This window comes from Syngnathus acus, chromosome 3 (assembly GCF_901709675.1).
Source record: "Syngnathus acus chromosome 3, fSynAcu1.2, whole genome shotgun sequence".
Classification (NCBI taxonomy): domain Eukaryota; kingdom Metazoa; phylum Chordata; class Actinopteri; order Syngnathiformes; family Syngnathidae; genus Syngnathus; species Syngnathus acus.
The window spans coordinates 3,299,643-3,324,337 of NC_051089.1; the positions used below are offsets into that span (position 1 = coordinate 3,299,643).

The 24,695-nt window shown below is 42.5% G+C and overlaps 1 protein-coding gene across 2 annotated transcripts in view; it reads right to left on the bottom strand.

The window, feature by feature from the left end:
• Positions 1 to 24,695, bottom strand: part of cdh8 (cadherin 8) — a 68,396-nt gene that overhangs the window by 36,017 nt on the left and 7,684 nt on the right. For both annotated transcript variants that reach the window (XM_037246549.1, XM_037246548.1), the window contains exon 3: positions 3,114 to 3,408. In XM_037246549.1, coding sequence (XP_037102444.1) covers positions 3,114 to 3,408 — 295 coding nt within the window. The remainder of the gene's footprint in view (positions 1 to 3,113; positions 3,409 to 24,695) is intronic.

The window sequence follows — 24,695 nt, forward strand, 5'->3', positions numbered from 1 at the left end:
CATTCGGGAGGGCTCAGTTGTTTGCCTGAAAAGCTTCTCTCGCTCTCGCTGGCTCGCTTGCTCACCGACCGATGACTTTGCCACTGCTAAGTTTCCCTCAAGCGCATGAAACATTAGCCCGTTGCGGCAGGACTGAGCATTGAACGCTCAGAACGGCTTTTGTGGGTTATGTCAATTTGTAAAACACAAAATATTCTTTAAATTCGTAATTGGGTTCATTGAAATGTATTTTTGAGGGAAAAAAGTGACTTGTTTTGTCAGGTGTATGTGTTTGGCCACTTCCCCGCTTGCTCCAATGCAAAACAGCCACTGAGTGCTTAATAAAGTCCACGGGAAGAACGGCGAGCAAGTAAAGTGGCCGCTGATGAAGTCGAGCTCGTCTCCATGCCGAGCAGCATTAGAATGTAATTATGGTGCGGCGCTAACGAGATGCCGCCGCCGCCGCCGCCATGGCAGACAATACCGAGCTCGGCGCCACGCTCTCCCGCCGCGTTCCAAGCCTCCTGTGTGGAACAATCAGACATCTAATCTGGACCGGAAAAAAAAGCTGCCTCTCACCTCCGCCACCACGCCGCGCCGCCTGTCAGTTCCACTCCAGACCTCATCAGCGTGGCGGCGCCGGGCATCAAGCGTATCAACCAGCTTGCTGACAAATGGACTACAACGCTTTGCTTTTATCTGTCCGCCATTGCAGCCATACAGCCCATTGAATGTCACCGCCCCCCCCCCAAGTACGCAAAAAGCGCTCATCCCCGGCGCCAGATGAGATATGTGACACGGGGCCGGCGAGGTGGCCATGTTTCCTGTACGCCGAGGAGCATGGGGGTTAATGGGAAATGAAGGAGAAAGACCTTTTGTTCTTCCTTCTAAAAGGCTCGCACGGATAAGACGTGTGACTTTTCTCTGACTTTCATTTTCCCCGCCGCGGCGGCCATTTTAATTGCCACGCGACTATAGACTGAAGTTGAGGGCGAAGCTAAGGAAAAATGCCTTTGAGGTTGGAAGTAGCCAGGTTGGGTTTAGTTAATGAATAGAGGACATTATGCATTTAAATGTGCATTAATTAGCCATTTGGAGGGCTTTCCCATACTCACTGGAATTTGTTTTAAATCCAGCCCCTGAGGCCGTTTTTATTGAGCAATGTGAAATTTGGTCTATCTTGAGTAGACTCACGAAAAAAGTCTGAACAACTAATGCAGGAAAAAATATAAGTCGGACATTTTAGGATCATTTTCATGATGCAAAGTATATTTTGATATTTCACTTATCAAAATGATATTTGGTTGTTATTAGTGGACCCACAAACAGACATGAAAGGCAGTTTGCCATTTTTCAGTTTGCAAAATTCAATTTGTAGCTTGTAGACAGTGGCGGAGCTAGGATTTTTTTCCCATGGGGGGGCCATGGGAGGGTCGACATTTTTAATTTTTTTTTACAAAATCAAACAATTTTTAAAAAAATGTTGATGAAGATTGAATGTGTGTGCCTCAGGGGGGACGGGTGGAAAAATTGGAAAATACCCAAAAATTTGGTCTGGCACCGCGGATGTCCGAGGAAATTTCAAGGGGTGCGGGGACACAAACCCACATAAAGGTTACAAGTATCAGAAAAGACATACAGTAGCATGTCCACTATTTCAGCTTGAAGCGAAACAATTTCTATGCAGTTCACAAAGTTCCACCGTTGCGGTTTTCTGAAAGGCAGCATAACACAAAGAGGCTCAAAGGAGGAAATGCGACACTTGGCGACAGCGTCCTCTCTCGACTCGTCCGGTGTCAAAGCTGTATAACGACGCTCTGATCTCCTTCTGAAGGAGACCCCCTGCCGCTCGGGGGTCCGTTCAGCAGCAGACTGAGACACTGGTGGGGGCCTTTGCCAGTCTCATACATGCATTAAAATTGTGTGATCATGCCAATGCGCTCCTTTGAATGCATGACCGCGAATGAGAATTTGAATCTATGAATATATTAGCATTGAGTGAGACGAGCATTGCGTGCCCGGCTTGAGCCCTGCGAGAATGTTAGCTTGTGGCAATTAGCATCCGTCAGTGCTGTTAGCTCAAATGACAGCGTGACCCGTTTCAAGGGGGAGAGATGCGCCGCTCATCTCAAAACATTCTAGGCAATGTCCCTTCTTTGTAGCACGCTAAAGAAGGTAGCGCTAATGCACCGATTGTATATGCCGACCGAGAAACTAAATTAGACTAACATGTGCCGTAAATCTAGCTAATGCTAGCATCCGCTATCTACCACAACAAGGATTTACTATTTAACAAAAAAGACCGACAAGGATTCTATCATTGGCCATAATGTGATTCGGGATTCGAGATAACATTTTAAACTTAAAGAAATTCCGTAGATAGAAGTAAAAGTATCAGCATCAGCTTGTTTGCCGCCCTTCACATAAGTTGGTGGGAAAGCTACTACTGCAGAAGCACTGCCTACATTATTACATCTCTGATAATCCATAAATCATATAAAATTCATTGGTGTGTCTATTTCACCCTGAAGCACCAATCCTCAGTTATTTATTAGCATTAATTAGCATAATATTGATCTTCAATCAATCCAGCATGCTTTCTCAGGTGAAACTGGAGTACCGGGAAAAACCTCAGGCAAGCATGGGGAGAACATGCAAACTGCAGATAGAATGAATCCCAAATCAGTTGTCAATATTTCAAACTCATCTTACATTACTTTTAAGAATAAATTAACAATTTATAAAATTGAATCCTCTGAAGAGAAAATGCACCAAGAATGTGTCACACATGGCTAAGACTCTCCACTAACTAATCCTTAACATAAAAAACTCGTTTTTCAGTCGAGATGTACCAACTCAAATCTAATTCCTATTTAGGTATGTCTTTGGTACCTTTTTGTGGCATTGCCATCACAGAAAAAGCAAAGTAGGTAAATTCATAAATAGTCATGTAAAAGCCAATTAAAGTGTATAAGCCTCCATCCTCATGTTTGGATGGCACAGAAGCCTTGTTGTATTAATGTGATTTATTTTGTCCCCATTTAATAATTATTCGCCCCAGTTGTTTTCCAAATAGTCCCGTCCCAGTCTTGCACTCATTATATCGATGCCGCGGCCGCATATTTGTGACTCACCGACCGCCGACATCTCGGCCACGGACGCCCGATAAGGACCCTCGATGAACTGCGGCGGATTGTCGTTGATGTCTTGCACTTTGATGATGAACTCGGACGGCGGCTCCAGCGGCTCGTCGGTGTCTGCGTTAATGACCTGGGCCGTGAGCGTGTACTCGGCCTTCTCCTCGCGGTCCAGCCTCTTCATGGCGTGGATGTCGCCCGTCAGCTCGTTGATGGCGAAGATGGTGCCGGCTCCCTCGCCGGCCAACACGTACTTGATGCGCTTGCCGCCTACGTCCAAGTCCGTGTGGAGCTGGAAGAGAGAGTTCATTTCAGCACATCTCAAAACCAAGCAACACACAGGATGTTGATTTGACTGTGACTTTTTCTCCCTCTTAAATCCTCTCCATCGCTAAAGGTGAACGGTGAAGCAGGACGGAGCTTCCAGGGAGGATTTTTTCCAATCCGACAATGTTCCACGTCGTTTATTGTTAATAAAGCCGCGTTGGCCACAGTGGAGCAATGGCTCAAACTTCTGCCGTGCACTTCTCAGTGTTTTTTTCAAACACTAATATTAGCTTCGCTGAAGTTTGTTGTTGATTAATAATCACATGCTAGGCAAACTGGACTCTCATATTGTTTTGGATGTTGCCAAGGTAATGTTTGTAAATTGACTGATTGTTTTTGATGTTTACAAAAATGCACAGACAAGGTTCGTTATTGAGCTAATGTTAGCTTTAGCGAAGATTAAAGTGTTTTTGAGATGTTCGCGTTACAAAACTGTCCTCACTGCTTACAAAAACAAAAACATTAGATGGTCGGCCATCTTTGAATCACAAAGTATTGACACTTATGATGCTGTGCGTATTGGCCAGCAAAGAATACAAGCTGGCAGGCACGCATGAAAAACATCAACATTCAGCAGCTTTAATTGAATTTTCCTGCCACAGCGTTTTCAACGTCAGCCCTTCCGCCCGAGTCGGTCACGCTGCAGGATGGCTGAAGCCTAAAAAAAATATTTATAATAACAAAACGGTGACCTCTAATGCCAGCCTAAAGAAATCCGCTTTGCCTCGTAGGCAAATTTTGTTCTTTCCGACACTGACAAAGCAACATTCACTTCAATTGTCACACCTTGCACTTTTTGTTTGCCTAATTGCGGAATCATTCCGCATGAACGATGTGACTCATTAGGGGGGAAAAACCCTCGCCACATCTCGCATGCTGAGAAACTCTTTAAACGGACACCAATTGATGACAGCCTGTCATTTTTCTTAATAGTATAAGTGATTTTTTTTTTGGAGTGTTGATGGCCATTGGTCCGTTCAATGCGAGGGGCAATTGACTATTTTAGCGAACATTTTCTTTAAAATGTTGGCTTCTATGCAGTATTATCAGTTGTGATCAAATTGAAGGCTGACATTTATTTGTTTTGCCGACGCGTATAAAAACGAATGCCCTTGTGCTTTAAAGTCAAACTGGTGTTTGATGTTTACAAAAACATTTGGGAAGCTTTGACGTTATCAAAAAAAAAGGAAAAAAGCCTAAAGTGGTTTGGTGAAGACCAAAGGTTTGAAGAGTAAAACGAGATATGGTGTTTTTTTTTTTTTTGAAGACTCAGGGCCTGATTGTAACGAGCGGGAGCTAAACTGCTAGTTTGATTGCGAGGGCTCTTGAAAAGAGGTGAAAAGCGGCGGAAGCGGCTATTTTTGAAAGCTGTGATTCTTTCACCGTGGAACATTTGTGAGCGCAGAGCAAGTATTAAATAAAGTTTGAAGTGATAAAATTGAATGTGTTATTAGATGCGAAACAAACATTTTACAAAGAACACAAAAGAAATCAATGGCTGTATTGAAAAATCAAAAATCACATAAAAAGTCTGGTTCATCAAACTCGTCCCAAGTATGTGCTCATTGAATTTCTGTGCCCAGCCTTTGTAACTTTTTGCTTCAAAGTTGGATAAGCAAACTTGATATTTATGAAAAAGTACAATTCAAAACGCAGACAAATCCTACAAGGGGTTCATTGAAGACTAAATTGTCAATTTTCCAAAAGGAAATAAAAGTAGACAAGTTGTACTAAAGAGTCAGTTGACACACGCTGTATTTGTGGAAACCTGAATAAACTCTATTTCCATCCATTTCCGCCCACCCGTAACTGCATGGCGTTGCTCATCCTGTCAGTGCAGGAGAAGGCGGACAGAATAAAATATGTCAATCCCAGGAGAAAGTAAGTTTTTATTGAGATTACTTGAAACAATCACACCATCCTAATGAGGAAGATCCTGTAGTTTATTTTTTTCTCCTCTCCCCCACCAACACCCATTGCCCTGTTTCCTCACGCTTAAGTGTTCGCCCTCAGAGGGAGCTAATGATTGCGCTCTATGTCAGGGCAAATGCGAGCGAGGACGTGTGCTCCTCCCTTGCATGTAGCGTGGCGTGAAAGCGGGAACGCTAGGGCGGAGACGCTGTCACGCGTCATGGCGGGATGTCAGCAAACGTCTGCGTGATGCACTCTGAGGCGCAGCATCCGACATCTCGCGTCTCTCGGGAGAGTGGCTAATGTGTCTCGTGCCAAAAGTTTAGTCTATTTCTTAGTCTTGTATTGCCAAGAGTGACAAATTAAGTATATGTTTTCAAAGTTAATACCCAAAGCTCGCTGGCTAGTTTGAGTCACTCACTTCTTAGCATCCAGCCGTTTTTTTTTTGTACATGTAGAATTTGGAGGGCTATTTCAATCTTCATCTCATGTGTAGGGTGAAACTTTAATTCTTTCGGTAACAGCACATCAACCGCCAATCAAATATTACACCTACAAGGAAAAATATGCCAGTCGTCGCATGATAAGAACCAAAAAAATGGAATGTTGCAAGGCAAAGCTGCCACATTTTCATGACAAAATTTCCCATGAGGCAAAGAACCCTCAAGTAGATCAATAACGTATTTACCGAACAATTGAACGCCCCCTCGAGCAATTGTTCCAACAAGGAAGTATCCTCAATATAGTTGATGCTGCCAACAAGGAAATGTTCTCCTGAGAAAAATTAATGCTGTCAACAAAAACCTTTTATAGGTCAAACTTTTTTTTTTAAAAAAAGCACAAAAAATCATCTAAAAAACGACAGAAATGTTTTCAACTCATTCACTACCATTGACGTCAAACATTCATTTTAACAGAGCTGGCAATGAAAGCGTTAAATGGGTATTAAAACTACATGCAGGGACACTTAACCGATCTCTATCGATCAGCGTAATTAATACCCCGTTTTGCCATCAAATGACGTCGCCCTACTCCAATTAAGGCTCGAAAAGCAAAGCGGGCCAGCGTCCTAATCATTCACAAACACTCCAGCACGTTAGCGCCCGAGTGACGACAACTGTGTGAAGTCTCGCTGAGATGCCGCTAAATGTCACAATTGTGCGGCGACTCCAATGTGACAAACACGATGTGCTTGTTAAAAGGAGGCCGTGACCAGACGGGCTGTTGGGGTGGGGAAATGTCATGTTAGGCATTAACTATGCAGGAGTTTGCGTGCTGTTATGTAAAGTGAAAGCTCGAGGCTGTGCGTTTGTATATTTGTTTACGTTACGCCATCGTTGAATGCCAGATGTTGACCTCTTTTGATTCCATTTGTCTTTTTTAACCATGTTTACTATAGAAATCCGTTACGGCTTTTCATAGTTGCATCGACTCAAAATAAGCAATAAAATTAGTGCTGCCATTTCATTTCTTCTGCAACCCCTCGGGCCGCCGTAGCCTAAATAGTTCCTGCGACTTGAACATCCCTGGAAATGAATCGTAGCTTTTCCCATCCCGTTTGTTGAATTTGGACTCAGTTAATTACACCTCCATGAATAATCTGTAACTCTAAATATTGCAATAACATTTGGAATCCACCAAGCAGATGGCGCAATGCATGATATATGATAGGCGTTGCTATTTTTGGCAACATAGTCCCCCCCTGAACCACCACCAACCCCCACGCCATGTCTTGTGCCATAGCACTTTCTTTCCCCCTTTCATTTAAATTGTATTTAAAATAGCCCAAACTCTATGAGCGGCGATAGAATGAATTTAGACTTTTTAAGGCCACATCAGTTAAATTTGAGACATCTCATTCATTAGATTTGGCCATTTTCTTTTCTCCAGTCGACTAAAGGGAATTCATGTCACGCTAAAAGCTAAACTAAAATAAGCTACATGTTGTCGAGGATTAGCTTTAGCTTCTGATAACTAAAATGTGAACACAAACATGCAATATCCAGACCACACTTAATGGCTATCACGTCGAAGCCATTTTTGTTTACACAGATTAGCATTAGCTTCTGATGATCGGCACGTAAACACAATTTAGCGTCGGGGGGGGTAGCAGTCACAAGCGGAACCAACGAAGCTAGAAAAACACGAGTGTACTTTTACAAACACGCCGCAGAACGAAACGATTCTGCCATTGTGACGATTAAAAAAAAAAAAGCACAGAGGGGAGCTCATTTCCAAAGATGTCAAGGTATCACTTTAAAAGCCTCAATTACTTTGCCAAATGGCCTATTTGCACAAGTCAGCTCTCCTCTCGCACAAAGAGGAGTGAGGTCTGTTGGGACTGCGTAGCGTCTTTGACACGCAACAATAATCAATATGGCTGCCCAAGGAGGTCAAACGCAGTATTGGAGGAGGCCAATGAGTGCCGCTTGCGTGACTTGCTTTCCATTACCGAGACAATGGGAAGGAGATGGTGCATGCGCGGGGGGATCTTTATAAATGAAGCCAGCCTCATGTAGTGAAGGTACAGTCATTACAGTCCGAATAGCAAAGTCGCCCACCCTTTGCTTTTGCCGATAACACCAATTAGATTCAAGTCTGTCGGAAAGTCGCAAATATTGTAGCAGTTAACCAATTGAGCTTCAACAACTAAAATATGACTTAGAATTTACATTCCTATGCAGGAAATTGTCATAATGTGGGCCGCTAGTCTGATTAATTAAAATTGTGAGTTTTGGGGAAAAAAATCGTATTTGATGACTACAGAAAGAATCTGGGAGAGGTTCAAACGGCAAATAAAAGCTCAGCTTGCTTTTAATGTAACTATAAGTTTATCCTTTGTTGCTTTCAGAGGACATATTTTGGCTCTCTGACAAAGTGTCAATGAGTTGCTCTGCAGGAGCTAGCAGCACATGCTGAGCTAAAAACAAAACAGGCCGTCCCCGCTCCCTCCCAACCGGCTTGCGGGTTTCGAACCCAGAATGCTAAAAGAAAGAAGGACTTCAATGCAGAATACCCTTTGCGTCAAATTGGTCACAGGTTTTTTTTTCCGACAGGGTGCAGATGGGTCGCGTAGCAAGTCGGAGTGAGATTTCTCGGCCCAGATGGAGCGGCTGGGCTTTTGTGATTCATCTTTAAGCATTTCACGCTCGCTCCCGCCTTCTTCATTTCACTCGCGATTTCGCAAAAACCCCGGAACAAACGTCATTGGCGATCTTGTTAAATGTCACGTGCGACAAATAAGTTCCACATGCAAGACACACGCAAAACTTTGACTACGAAATGGAATAATAGCTACAAATGACTTGTCGCTAGGCAGAATTTGAAGGGCTCATGGATAACTGCCCCATGGCAAAAAAAAATTCTCTGTAATGTCATCTATAAAGTGATCTCTATTTGATGATTTATGTTAACGCAACTCACGAACATGTCCTCGAAAAGATTTGAACTATTTCCGTGCTGCCGATTCAAATGAGGAAACGCGTTCAGACTATCCATCGGCGGTCTCCTGTAGAGTGTCAATGTAAAATAATAATGCTCAAGAGCACAAAAAAAAAAGCTTTCCAGTGGCTGCCGCAATTCATTTGAAGCAGAAAGGGTAATTTGATGACCTTAAGGGTTTCAATAGGAGTAACATTCCTCCTCCAATTCATCACATATTTCGTAATGTTAGCTAGAAAAGAAAAAAGGAGAAAACGGGAGTGAAAGTTGGCGACTACCGTTTAATTGAGGTGAATATAAAGCACAGTGTCAGTCTGCCACAAATGAACAATCTTTTTTTTTCTCCCGTGAACCCCCAATCAGGTTTTCCACATACTTTATGTACAGTACAATCGCCTATTTCTGTAATTGGGGCTTATATGGAGATGTTCTCCACACAAGCCTGTTGGGCCTGTTTGAACCTTTTGTTTTCAACCTGAAGAGCAAATTAGTGAGCTCAGATGTCACCATGTAAAGGCTCTGTGAAGCTGATCGTGATAGTTTGGAGCAGGAAAAAAAAATCCATTTTATTCCCCAGTAGAAATCTAACAGGGGTGGAATGTCGGACGAAACTCGATTCAGGACCAAGAACTACAATTCCACTGTGCTGCACAAAATATTTTCTATGGGAAAAAAATTCTAATAAAATAAAAATAAATAAATAAATAAATAAATAACCCAACATCCCAGAACAGATTGTAGTTTGTTATTTTGTTGAGTCTCTACGGGTATTTTAACTACATGAAGATATTGCATAGTTGACGGATGAGGTCACATCCTCTCGTCCAATCAACTCCCAAGTCTGATTATGCCCTTTTTTTTTTTTTTTCAAACAGTTTCGATTGTATTCTTCCCACAAGAATTATGAGAATGACTGGTATTACAGATAATACAACCGCTTCAGTACATCAATATTCAGATGGAGCTTCCCCACATTCAAAGCCAGAGAGGCTCTCTGAGGACTAGAAGGGGGATTTCAGGCAGTATTTGCTTAGGTCCGAGAACAAAAGGGCGACAGTACACGCAAGCTCCATCGACCGTTAATAATCATCTGTGCCTCGTCCTTTGCGAGGGCTCGTGATACGGGGTGTCATTAGACATGCAAATAACTTTGTCGCCGGGATTAGGAAACGGGGGGGAAATGAGCGAGAGGCAGGGAGTCGGCTGAAACAATTAAGCTTGGGATTTTGGCAGCTGGCTGAGGCCTGGCAAGGCGACAGCGTCGACGTCAACGCCCTCGTCTGAGTGGATGTGACACGGAAACCGGGCACCGTTTATGAACGTGTCACACCGGCTCACGCTGGATAGACGCGATGAGTGTGGATTGTCTTTTCTCGGCGTACCTGTTGGAGATTTAAGGATCTTGAATCTTCGCTACTCTCAACAATTTAACAATTCGGGAGAGAAAAGTGTTTTGGAAAGGGCAGAATCTTCAGGAGAGGATGAGGAAGGTTGAAAGCTGTTATAGGCATTTCATCATATACTCATTATTTATTTACGGTGGAAACAAAATGATTCTCGAGCATTTCTGCCGATTTGGTCATAAATAATGAACACATTTAAAGTTTAAGAATGTTGCTTTGCTGTTTTGGAGCCTATTATCAAGACAAATCCACTCTTACTAACTCGGACTTGAAGACAGTCTTAAAAGATTTATACGACGTGATGTCACACTTGTACCAAACACAGTTGCTTCATTAGCTGCTGCCACTTTAAACACAATTAAACCACACCAGGGATGATTTTGATTGGTCAATTCAATTTTGGGTATGGACTATTGCCTAATACTGGTGGTGGGGTTGCCAGGTCTAGAAGGTTTTTCAGTAAATAGAAACAGAAAAAGCAAACACTGACAATAAAGCTAAAATCAAATTCGACTAAATATATTTGACTAAACTGCAACTCCGTTTGTCCCCGGAGTGTGTGATGAATTGCAGGGTGGAAATTGCTTCTCATAATCCCGCACTCCCTTGTTACCGGAGCCTTTGTTCCCTGTTTACTTTGTTTTAATCATGGGCATAGCTGAGAAAACAATCAAAATATGAAAATCAATCTAATGTATTTGTATTCAAAGGTTACCTGGAGCAAAGTAGGAAAGCAGGTTAAGCCCGAAGGGCTTTGATCATTGCAAGAAAAGTGCTTATTTTAAGAACAGGCAACAACAGATAGTCGCAGAGCGACGCCTCATAAAAAGAGAGAAAATCTTTAACAAGCCAAATGAGAAAGAGACAGCGGGGATGAGGCCCACCGAGTCCACTCTATCATTCGCTAAGATAAGCCCCCGAGTCCAAAAAGGATCCGACGCTAACTTCAAAAGGATTTAATGTTCACGCGGGTCCTGGCGTGCTGTGGAGTTTTTTTTTTTCGAGTGTTTAATTCCATAGTGCAAGGTGGCGTTTAACATGAATAACTAACCGAGAGCGGTAATCTATAATTATAGGACACTTATCGTATTCTCCGGACTATAAGACACTACTTTTTGCACAAGCTTTGAACCCCGCGGCTTATAGACCAGTGCGGTTTATCTATGGATTTCTCATGATTTTTATTGTATTGTCTGATTTTTTTATATATGGAAATTAAACATTAAAACAACTGTGTCTTATAGTCCAGTGCGTCTTATAATATGAGCAAAAAAAGGATTTTCCCCTAATTTTAGCTGGTGAGGCTAATATTCAGGTGCGGCTTATAGTCCAGAAATTCCAGTAAATGCTTGAGTCAAGTGATCACTCCCACAACGGCGCAAACGCCTCTTTCTAACTCAACCAAAACCATCAGAACTAAATTGGAACAAGACATCCCCCCTCCCATCGCTACTGTACTCTTGGGAATTGAACTTGCAACCTCGAGGCGCAGACAGAATCGCCACACAACCGGACTGTCATGCGTATTGGACCCCCGCAGCTAAGTGAAACGTGTCAGCACGGAACTAACGGGTCGGGAAGCGTTATTTCGGACATGCCATTTGTCTTCTGTAATAAGACGTGATGGCTGGCAGACATTTGAAGGAAACAAGTCCTTCCAGGAAAGATGCACTCTACCAGGAATACACATCGTGCGTGTGTGTGTGCTTGTGTGTGCATGTGTGTGCATGTGTGTGTGTGTGTGTCCTCCCCATTACAGCTGACTGCGAGATGGATGCTGGCTGTCACACCTGCCTGACTTTGTTCCCGCCAGATGCGGCGGCGGGGTCACCGGGAAAGCGCCCAAACACTCATCAATCTCAAGCGTTGTCCGACGTTTCTTCCAACTCGGCGGCGGTGGCTTCCAACATCCATTTAGACGATGGGGAAAACAACAAAGACACACACACGTACACAATCACACAAACACATGGACACGCGTGCGTATTCAAACACACCCAGACGCTCTCTTAGTGACACAAACACACACACCTCAGTTCGCTTGGAAAACAAAACAGCACGTGAGCTGTAAAAGTGATTTTGGGCGAGGTCGTTGCCGTCATTCAAAGTAATTGAATTTGGGTCCTACGCACATAGGTAGCCCAACCCGCTTGCCCACCCGCCGCCTTTTTAATAACAACCACTCCACAAAGTCGAAAGGACACAGATGGAGTCGGACACTTGCAAATTCGACAAATAGATGCATCACATATATGACACATGCGTGTGGACAAGTTTTTAGACTACGGGTTATTCTTATTATCTTTCTTTCTATTTTGCAAAGTGGCTACGATGACGGCATAAAGGTCTTCCATGGAGATTGATCGTCCAAGTGGAGGGAGACACTCTACCCCCGCACAAAGACCCTTCCTGTGTGTGCATGCGTGTCCGGGACATGCTCAGTGTCAAAGCAAACGTGTGATGAACTTTGCGAGTGGCGCGCCACGTCCTCGCAGCAGACTGTGTCAAAATCCTGGACACACACTGATACACAGAGCATTTTTGCTTCCTGTGAATTTCATTCTGTGAATTCACACTCAGTGGGAAAGTGCATAGCCAGTCATGGTCTTCCTGCTATGAAGCTTCCTCTACTTTTTCTTGTCAAGTCACACTTTAATGTGTAAGAACCTTCTTCTGTTTGAACGATTAGCCGAGCTGTCGGATATTGGTGGTCCGTTTGTACTACACAATTGTGCTTTTAGTTTATTTATTATTATTACCGTATTATCTGCACTATAAGGCGCACCTAAAAACCTCCAATTTTCTCAAAAGCCGACAGTGCGCCTTATAATCAGGTGCGCCTTATATATGGACCAATATTGAGCCACTACAGCAGGCGTGTCCAAAGTCCGGCCCACGGGCAAAATGTATATATCTTATATATGGACAAAGTTTTAAAATGGGCCATTCATTGAAGGTGCGCCTTATAATCCGGTGCGCCTTATATATGGACAAAGTTCTAAAATGGGCCATTCATTGAAGGTGCGCCTTATAATCCGGTGCGCCTTATAGTGCGGAAAATACGGTACTATTATTAGTAGTAGTAGTAATTAGGATGACTGTCAAAAAGAGCAACACCATGATTCACGATAGCCGAGCAACACGCTAATGAGAATTTAGGGTTCCGGGTCCTAAACAATAAGTGTCACGCTGCAGCTTTGCCCGGTAACGTGAAGAGGTGGGGGGGCGTGGGACGTGTCGTGAAAGAAAAGCGACCAACAGCACCACCGACACCCCCCCCAAACCTCCCCTGAGCAAGCGTACAACAACAAACGGAATATTCAAGAGCGGCAAGCAAAGGATGCCGCGGGATGAAAACGTCTCACCCACAGAGGATCCCATATTTGCCCGTTTGAAAAGCAGCACGCTTTACAAATCACATTCCAAACCAATTTGCGCTCCTCGGGATTTCCAGCAGAGCTTTTTATTTTTTTGGAACTGTGTGTTTTTGTGTGTGTCGCCTGAAAATAAGTCCATACGTGACCGAAGACGTACACACCCTCCTGTGCACATTGGCCTCAAATGTGGAAGCGACACAACAAAGTCCTCTGGTGTTACATCTTCTCTACTTTATTACAAGTCTTCAGGGAGTGAAAAGGTGGGGGTGACGGGGCGGGGGGGTCTGCAGCCAGGGCTATCTGTTTACATTTTCTTTACAGGGCTATATTGGAATTATAATTGTGTTCTACGCTACCTTTTTTTCTCCACTCTGCTCTGTTTAAAGGTCCTGTGGACGCGGTGAGATGAAGAAAAATGGAGGCCTTTGGAGGGATTCGATTACCAGGGAAGAAAATGCAGCTGCACGCCGCCGCTGCCTGTTTTCCCTCCTTGTTTTTTTTTTGTTTTTTTTTCTCAACAGGTGGCAATTCCTTAAGGCGCTTGGACGAGTTGCAATGATTTTCATGATGAATTGACCAATTGGTCAAAATGTTTTGACACCCACAAAGTTGGCTAAAAAAATCTTGGTGATCCTAAAATAGCAGAGGCCGTGTGTTCTTTAGGCTTTTTATGGGTCATCTGACTGACATGCCCACAAAATGTTCAGAACTGTTTTCAGGGGGGCTGAATTTTTAATTCCCGTTCAAGTTTGAACAGAATTCAAGTTAAATTATCAGACATTGTCACTATCTGGATTTTTGTGCTTGTGTTTTGGGGGTCCGTTTTGTCATAATTGATTTAACTGTCAAATGTTGCTAAATGAAATTGCCTCGATCCATTCCACAGTAGGGGGCAGTAATGTGCATAATAAGCCGATGCCTGCTGCCAAAAGCAGACAGCCAGTAAAAAAAAAAAAAAAAAAAAAAAGAGATACTACCTCCTTGGCAGAATTAGATCTTACAAGTAAGGTGTATGCTTGTGTACTTTATTTTTTGACTCAAGGTTGTTGTAGGTCATGGAATTGAAGTGCTGCCTGGGCGAGCTCGCTTTGATGCAGATTGCGAAGTGCTCACTTTAAGTGTGTGTTAAAGGAACGCATTCATTTAGTGTTGGTTTGAATACAGCCTTTGATATATATATATATATATAATTCAGCACCGGGGATCTCAACACTGGAACAAACTGAACGAGGGTGGACCTCATACAAACCCAAAGCCACAAATCCAACAACTTGGATTCAAAAGTATACGTAAAACAAAAAACTAAAGCACGACTACTTTTGTAACGTGGCTCAAATTTGGCGTCATTCATTTTCACAGTGAAATTGGCTTTAAAAAAAGTGAGGTCTCTTGGTCATATTCCACAAACAGCATAAATATTGCAACCCAATTTGGCACAATACCGCGACCTCATTTGCACTCGTGCGGCTGTGCAGCCGAGTGTACGCTTGTAATTCGTATCCTTGACAATTTTTTTTCAGAATTAATTAAAAAGGCAGCGAGAGAAAGCAAGCGCAGGTGGCGCAAGTGAAAAATGCTCACACATGTCCATTTCGCTGATGACTTCTAATTGTATCCTTGTCGTTATTTGCAGCTACATTTCAATGAGATGCCTCTGCCTCTTTTTTTTTTTCATAATACAATTTCCACTCTAATATGACTCTGTCAATAAGCAATTACTCGGTCGGTAAATCGAGGTGCGCAATGTTCATCGGAGGGAAGAAGGAGGAATAATGCAAATGAATCTGTGAAGGGGAAAAAAATAACAATTAAAACTGTGAGTAACAATCACTGAGCATCCCCACCCCCTTTCACATATCCTCAAAATGATCAAACGTTTTTGAATTTGAAGGGAACGAGAGGAACCGGGAGCGAGTCGTCTGTGTTCACACCCACAACGGTGCAGATGCCTCTTTCTAATTTAGTGTCTACGATAACACCAAAATAAAACTCATTCAAGCACAGTTAGACCACATTTTGCGTTAGACTTGCCTCGGGCGGCTAAACAGATCCCGACGACTCAAAATAACGTCCTTGAGATTTTTTTTGTGCATTCTGTTACAAGACATTTTCACTCCATTGTGTGATAAATACATGCATTTTTTAACTTGTGTATAATTTTTTCAAACTTGTACGTGATACACTATCTTCAGTTTGAGTCCCAGTCATCTATTTGCTTTAGTCTCGGCTCAGGAATTAGCTGGACTAGCTGGCTCGCCGCTCCATTAGAGTCTCTGTGATGGAGGAACACCGGCGGCAATTTGGCCACGCTCGTTTAGTTTCCCGCACAAGGACTCCGCGCTGCCTATTTGTGACTAATCAACTGATAAGACCAAAGGCCTTTTTGCGTGGCCCCCAGAGATGAAAACCAAACTCCTATTGGTCATTAGGAGCAATTACTTTCAGTAACTGGCACAGACTTCTTTTCGAGCTAGTATGCTAGCTGCATATGGAACTTAACGGAGCATCTCGGGACTCTTATTTGATGGTGAATTTTTTTTTGTAGTGTTACACATAGTGCTTGTCTGGACAAACACACACCATTTTTCCCATTGATAGCATTTTTCTTTTTTAAATCCAATAAAAGGCTGCTTATGGAAAAACGTGTCCATCAATTTTAGCCAAATAGATGGCAGATGAAAATCATTTTGTGCAGAACAACAAAATGGAATTGTATGTGTTCACTGATGCAGTTGAGTTACTCCCGACAATTACATCTGAAAATGTTAAAAGAAAGAAATGAAAAAAAATGAAACATTCATAACTATCATTTGCGTTCAATAAAGGTCACAAGACAATACGCTGTATACATTGCATTTGTGCATTCTTAATAATTCATTCATTTTCCGTACCACTTTACTATGTATGAAAATATGTCCATACCGTATTTGTTTGGGATATTTCTTTGTGAATGTCACGTCGTTTCTGGGTAAAATACAAATCAGCAAACACACCGTCTCATTTAGGGCTTGAATTGCCTCGATTTTTGATTCCTCAAATTTTTGATTCTTCAAACCAAAATGTTATGATAGATAAGAATTCCATGTTATAATTTCATTGATTGAGGGCAGATGTTGCCTGAAATTAGTTTCTTAAATCATGGGCCCTGAAATTTGGTGATGTGGGTTACGTTCTATTTATCCACAAACAGCTGATGTCCGACCCGAGACGACCCTTGTTGAGGATCTTCGCAAATGGAAGAGGTTCAAGTCTGGAAGAATCTTCAAAGTGTGTCCCGGGTCTTTTGGTAGATTGCCAAATGTCTGCCGATACAAAGGAGCTAACAAAGGTGTGCTATTAGCTGATGAAGACCACCAACCTTGCTGTGTTGAAGTGGCAATATTTTAATGGATACTCAGTGGGAGGTGGTCTGGCATGGAGGGAAGGGGGAAGGGGGTCCTTAGATAGCCGTGGAATCCATCTTGGTTTGCAGTCGCAGAGTGTCCAGATAAGAAAAGAGGACATGATCTCTTTTGTTGCGACTGCCCGTCAACACTCGTATTGTGCGCCGAGACAAAAGTGTTCATTTCATATCAGCCCTTGATGTGCTTTTGCGAAGCAATACTCTCGCTGTGAAGGATGGCTAGAAAAAAAACCTCTGCTATTTAAACAACCATTCCAAGAGCCCGCCATAAATTGCTTTTGTGTACTCTTGCAAGCTTTGAAAGCTGCTTTAAAATCTGAACCTTGGCATAAAATTCTCATTTCTTAAAGCTGTCCCAAAACCCTAGTTTGAAAACATACTCTTTGAAAACCTAGTAGTCCAAGTTTGAAATTCTATTTTGAAACACTAACCCCATTTTGAAACCATAATCCAAGCGAGAACTTGTGTAAGAAGCTTTGTTTTGAAAGACTCAACACTTATATGCAAAGCTAATTCAAAACACAATTTTGCGTGAAAACTCTCATTTGAAACCCAAACCCAGGTTTTAAACCTTATTCCAGATTTGAAACTCTACTTTGAAACCGGAATACTGTGTTGAAAAGCTCTTTTGAGTTTCTGGTTTGAAACATGAAACCTCTTGAAAGTCTAAACTCAGGCTAAAAACTCATCTAACGCTAACGTCTTGAAATCCTTCTTTACAATTCAAACTTCATCTTGAAACCACAATCTAAGCGTGAAACATTTTGAAATCGTAAATAAGTTTCAAAACAGTAAGCCTGATAAACTCAACCCAGACGGATTCAACTCACCACGTAGCCGCTAGCTTGATGCTATGCTTATTGAGTTAAACACTGTTGGTTCAAAGCAGAGGCCGTTTGATCTCGCCTTGGGCTCACACACATGCGAGAGCCTCCTGAATGGAGCCGCAAACAAGCTGAGTCGGCTAATTGGAATGAGGCACTGACTGATGCAATGCATGCTGGGATGGATTTACACCATCCGGGCTTGCATGCTGTGTCCTCAAGATGCCTTTGACCAGCTCGCACTCAAGTTGGCATCATTTGAAGTCTACATAAACGCTTCCTTTTGTTTGCGCTGTCTGGCGTCTCCGTTTGAAGCACCACTTGCGATTGTTTTTCTGGTGCTATTGCTCTTTTTGGCCGTCAACATTAGAAATGGCATTTACCGACGAGTAGATTTTGCCCACGTTTTTAAAAAATACAATTAAATGAAATTCTGACATTTAAAACAATGTCCCTTACACTCAATCAAGTAAAAAAAAAAAAGTTTCACTGAGCTTAATTGATAAGATGCCATTTTGTTTGCTTTACTTTTGCACACGATCTACCGTGACAGTTGCGGATGCACTGATTCGCTAGCTGGCAGCCAATCAGAGAGGTGGATTGTCCCCGAAGACGGACGCCATTTTGAATGTTGCAGCTAATGTCTCATAATTTGAGATCTGATGGGAAAAAGAACAATAACTCGAAAATTTTGACTTCCCGCTTATATTTTGAATGTGTATTCAAGGCATACACATTTATTTTTATGAAACCATGACTGAGGGATGTATGATCAACAATGACGTCTCAGCTAAAATACAGGTATGTTGTTGCCGAACTGTTTTTTTATTATGTTTTTTATAGTTGTCTGTAAGAATTGTATGTTCCTTGCTTTCACAGATTTGTTTATTATTTGGATGAAATGTATGTTTGTTCTTTTAAGTCAGCAGTTAATGTAAGGAAGCTTTATGGCAGTGTTTCAAATTTTGCATTCATCTTAAAACTGACGTTGTTTTTTTTTTACCAAATTCTCTCTATTGGTCCCAACCAAAAACATTAGCAGGTGTTGCTGCTTTGCCACTGCTTTGGCATTTACTCTCTTTCTCTGCCTGCCATGTTCAGGTTTTGTGCTCCCTCTAAAACTCATGTAGCAGTTGTTGTCATTTTCGAATGCTGTTTTTGTTATCCTTTCCTATTTTGTTTTGTGTCTGTCTTCTTGAACATTCCATCCCTGTAAAAATACCTTAATGGGCTCCCATGCTAAGACCCCTCCTTCCTTATCACAGCAGTCCACTCAGTCCTCTTCCATGATATTACTTAAATTGCTCTTTCTATTATTCATAAGAGCGGGAAGTTTTTCTTGGAGCTCAATATTTCATTAAAAGCCAATAAGTGAGCGAGCAAAAAAAAAAAAAAAAAGAGGAGGGGCTGTCATCAGTGAAGATTTGTGAATATTTCAACACGCACAGATGCCCGGCACGCATCCAGCAGTTGCACAACAACAACAACAACAAGCGTTTGTGGCAAAGATGAAGGCAATTAGCACCATTCAAATAACAGTTAAAAGCTTTTCACATGTTGCTGGCGTCAAACGCTCGCTGTCCCTCAGCACCTCGTTACCGCTGAGGAAGATGGAGCGGAGTGAGGGGGGGGGGGGCGGCTTGGGGGGAACAACACGCCCCAGCCCGTGTTGTGAATGCGGCCCTGGCAGACAATGCGGGCGCCCGGCGCCAGAATACTTGCAGAACAATTTCAACACGCACACACGCTGGCTGTCTTGCTCGACCACCGTCTCCCCATTAAGCATTCATGATTCATCTGGATTTTGTATTATAAGCGCTTGAATTTTTCATGCATTATTTTTTTCTTTCCTTTCCTGATTCAACACACACTCACACAGATTTAATCAAACACCGCAGGAGAAGAGAAAGTGTTACTTTCACACAGGAGGAGGCTTCAATCATCACGGCGTACCCGCACACACAAAACAGCAGGCAGCAGCTTTGTCCGAGGAAAACACACACACACACACACACACACACACACACACACACACACACACATCGACCTGTATGTGTGAGTGTCTTGAAGGGTACATGACATTGTGATGTAATCAAATGAATAACCTTTTGCGGGGGGCCTCGACTCATCTGAAAACTCAACACTTCCCGAAGGAAAGTTGAAATAAATTAGGAAAATAAATAGTGATTGAAACAGGGCGTGCCCTCAAGATGATAATAATGATTGACAATTTATTGCATGTTAATCTTATACCAGCTAATTTTGACTAAAAAGAAAAATGAAAATGTGCTTGGGCAACAAAGAAAAAGTTTGTCAAGCCAAAGAAATTGAATAAAAAGTCAGTTCTGTTGCCATTTTGGGTTGTAATCAAATGCCGTTTAAAGTGGGCGGAGCTTAACAATGATTATGAGGACTTTCTACCACCATCATGATTGCAAGCAGCTTTACTGACTTTATTGTGAAGCATACATTTTTTGAGTACTCTCTTGATTTAGATGCCAAATGATCGATGTTTACTTGCATTGCTGAACGCAAAATAAAATCTTGAAAGAGGTTGAAAGAATTCACATAATGATGCTAGCTGGTCTATTAAAGGCAGGTAGTGCGTCACATACATTACCCGTGTGTGTGTGTGTGTGTGTGTGTGTGTGTGTGTGTGTGTGTGTGTGTGTGTGTGTGTGTGTGTGTGTGTGTGTGTGTGTGTGTGTATATGTGCATGGGCGGTAGCTCACTCTCGCCATTATTTCAGCTGGCCTTCTCTTTGCGTCATTAAAGTGAAATAATTAATCTGCGCGAAAAGGTCAGCAGCACGCTAAGACAGCAGAGAGTGAGCAGAGGCCTGATGAAGAGGAGGCGTGGAGAAAAAAGACGAGAAGGTAGAAGTGAGCATCAGTGATTGAGGTGAGCGACCCTCAGCAGTGATGATGATCATCATCTTTAATCGTGGGCCAGCATTGTGATCTTCAATAAAATGTCACACGTGCCGCTGCACTTTGCTTGCCGTTGTTTTCTCTCCCACATGTGCTCCCAGCTAAATAAACAACATTAATTATGGGGTGGAGAGGTCCATAAAAGGCTTAAGAAAAGGCAGGATTGTCGCTAACTAGCATGTTTCAGATAATGATCATTTGAATGATCACATTTGAAGAGGCCTTAACAGCGTGAATTTCTCTACGGATTCTTACATACTTTTTTCAAAACTCTTTCAAAATTGGCAGCCTTGTTAGCAATACTGTGTTGTGTCACGTTAACAGGACATTTCATTTTTACTTTACAGCGAGTTTAAGTACCAAAAGTGGCTTAAGCTCGAATGTAGTTTGGCCAGAATTTGAGAAAACCCGTCCCAGATTCTCCAGCACGCAGAATAACGAATGTCGCTTATTTTTAATGCTCTCACTCACATCACATTTGAAATATAATTACAGCCAGTTGTTCATATTCAGCGAGCACTTGAAGAGGGTTTAAGTCCTGCCAAATGCATCTTTGGAAGCTTTTGAGAGCATATCAGACAAACAAAGCCACAGCCGTGATTACCTCTGCCAAGGAACTGTGGGTTTTAGTCGCCTTGTTTGCTAGCTATAGTCGAATTACGCGAAAAACTGCTCAACTGATTTTTGCCAAATTTCTGCCAAGCGCGCATGAAACCCTTTTTTATGGTCGCTACGTCTTTGTGACGCTTAACGGGGCTGTCAGTGGAGTCAGTGTGAACTATGTGTGCCTGCAAATGACCCATTATTAGCCACCCCGCCATACTTTAATGTTATCGCCGTGACATTTCATTTCCCGCAGCAGCCATTCTTTAACGCCGTGGGGGGATTGCACTTGCATCGCACTACCTGTAACTCAAAGTGTTGTTGGTTTTATGCACACGTGAAGTATGTAGCCAAGCAGAAGTGGAGAAAGGTTCTCACACTCTGAATTGTGGAAAAAATACTCCTTTAAAAATATTAAATGAATTTAATTGCAAAAGTAATTTTTCATTTTGACCCTCGATTTTAGACTATTTTGATAACTTGGCACAATGAAAAAAGTATTACTCATACATTTGCATAATCCTTGCTTCAACGAGACAAATTTGCTTGGTGCCTGGCCAGATAATAGAGGTTTGTGTTTTCCAATTTCTCCAGTCATTTTTTTCCGTCACCCGTAGGGAACATCTACTGAACCTTTATCTGTCTATTCTGAAGAATTTCTGGGTTTTGTAAAGAAATAAAAATTTCAGAACCCCTGACATATCCTTGGCCCCGCCATGGCCCCTACAAGCATAAAAAAAAAAATCCTAGCTCCGCCAGTGGCCATGGAAGGGTCGCGTCATTGTGGTTACAGCGTCCTACGTGGTTTTACATAATGTACCACCACTACTATTTGTACTTAGTTACATTCCACCACTCTAGCCGAGTCACTGTATTATATTACAAGCTGTTTTTTACCCCACCGGGGAAGAAGAAATCATGTTTCCGTGGTAGCGAATCGCGAGGCCCTGTCATGGCCGCCAGCTCTCTTGTGTGTGCGTCAGCTGCAATAATGATTTAAAAGGAAAGCGCAGTCATTCACACGGCTCCAAAGTCCCCGAGCAAAATAATAAGCTTGCCTCTATTACTCACATCTGCGGCCCGGCGTGATTAAATCCAGGTTGTCACGCGAGGTTGGGTGAAGCGCGTTACTTTCCCGCGGCATTGGTAATTCATAAGGCGCGGTCCGGCGCGGCCTGGTCGCGGCGCATCCTCGCGATTAGCTCACTTTGCCGTATTTGTCGTTTGACAACTCCTCATCCTCCCCAACTTACCGCCCACCATCCGCACTGCTGGGCTTTGCGGGGGTGGATCACTTAGCCGGCTAAATCATCTGGCACTCTGCCTTGAACTTTGCTCTGACTAATTTATAGGAATTAAAGCAGCTCACCTAACACGCTCGCCTGGCGCGACGCTTCGCCGAAATGAGGCTGCTTTCATTGTGTACTATGTAAAATGGCACTTGCTGCAACGCTTTCATAGACAAGTAGTCACATTCACAAGCTCTAAGCTTGTCACACAGACTTATTTGAGTTTAAGGTTTAATGCGAGTAATAAAACTTTGCTCCACCTCACTGGCGGAGCTTGGGGGCAGGGGGGAAGAAATATGCTTGGACCCCCTCCAGGTGCCAGGCCAGATAATTGAGATTGTGTATTTTTAGATCTTTCTAACATTTTTTCCGCACGATTTCAAAATTTCCCCATCAGGAACATATAATGCATCTTTATCTTTATTTTTCAAAGAATTATTTGGATTTGTAATCATTTCTTTGCTTGTTTTGCAGATTTACGGCAAATTATTCAAGGTTATCTCTGAGCATGTTTTTGAACAGTATTTGTGATCACACGGCAGCCTTGGTGTGACAGGTGCCGCCATATTTGCTAGAAGACCTTGCACGCTGCATTCACACTAATCTGGTCCCAACAGCTCAATTGTAGCCCGGTGGTCCAGTGTTTTATGACACATTGCTGATAGAATGGCCCCGGGCGGCATGAGCAAAGGCCACACAGCCTCAGGAAAAGAGAAGGCAGAGAATCGGGGAGGTTATTTCCCTTTAAATCACACAAGAGGTGGGAATGAAGATCTAAAGGTGGACGATTACACAGTTGGGCACCCAAAAGATGTGGATGCGAGAAAGCAAAAAAAAAAAGGAAACGCAACAAAACAGAAAAATAAATCGCACTCTGACACACACTGATGGGTTTCTTCCACCTGCTTCGAAAAGGTAATAAAAAGGGAGTCAAACCGCTGGGAATCGTTCGTCTATAATCCAGCGTATGTACGTTGCAGCCCTAGCCGAGGCTACGCTAATTTGCGTGGCGCAATGACTCACTGGTGATAATACTAATAGTCTTCTTAACTCCCACTCGCAAATCAATCAATCAAAGGCAGAGAGAAAATTGAGCTCAAATTAGACACGGTTGCTTTAGTGGAGATTTAAACAAATGGACCCGACAGGCGCTAGTTTGTGACGACTAGCATACAATTGTTAGCTGTTAGCCGTTAGCGTGAACATTGAAAATAACATCAGGCTATGAGCCACATGCTGCTTTACCAACAGACATCATATTTATAGACTCGGCGTCCCACATCTCGGTTTCCGGCCGTGTGAAGTCTGCTCGCGGCAAAGATAAGATACAAAGAGCCCCCCGAATGTTGACTTTTATCTCGGCGAGTCATTAAGATCTCTTCGAAAAGGGAACATCTGTTAAATATGAATAAGTAGCGCAGAAAGGAAAGCGATAAATTCCAGCTCTGATCTCTTATCAGCTGATCATCGACGTTGGATTGGACAATGGGAGACAATGAGAGGAGAGGAACAGGGCAAGGGGGTTGGAACGGGGGTGCGAAAATAGGGGGTGCCTATCAGAAAGGTGCGAAGGGACTGTTTGTTTTCGGATTTTTCATTTTACGCACTAGAAGAAATTGACGAAATTGGTCAAGGAAAGCAAGGTTTAAGGATAAGATATTTATATATATATATATATATACAAGAATATGAGATTTTTTGCGCCTTAGGAGTCAAAAAAATATGTTTTTCTTCATTTTTGCTTTTCTTCCAAGAAAGAATTTTGAATGTAGTCTTCATAAGAAAATATCTTTTAAAGAGTTCATTCAGCCCCAAAGTCAGCTGGGAGAGATTCCAGCTCACCCGGCCATGACCGTCAAGAAGATAAGCCGTACAGAAAATGAATAGATGGACGGTCACTATTGCTTTTTTGTTTGATTGTTTGATTTTTCTGCTTGAACAAGAGACTTAAGAAACACTTCACATTTTTCAAGGGATTTTTTTTTTAATGTGGAAGACAGAAAACGGAATGTCAAATAATTCTGAACAATATAAAAGCCCAGAATTAATCTATAATAATGATTTTTTTTTT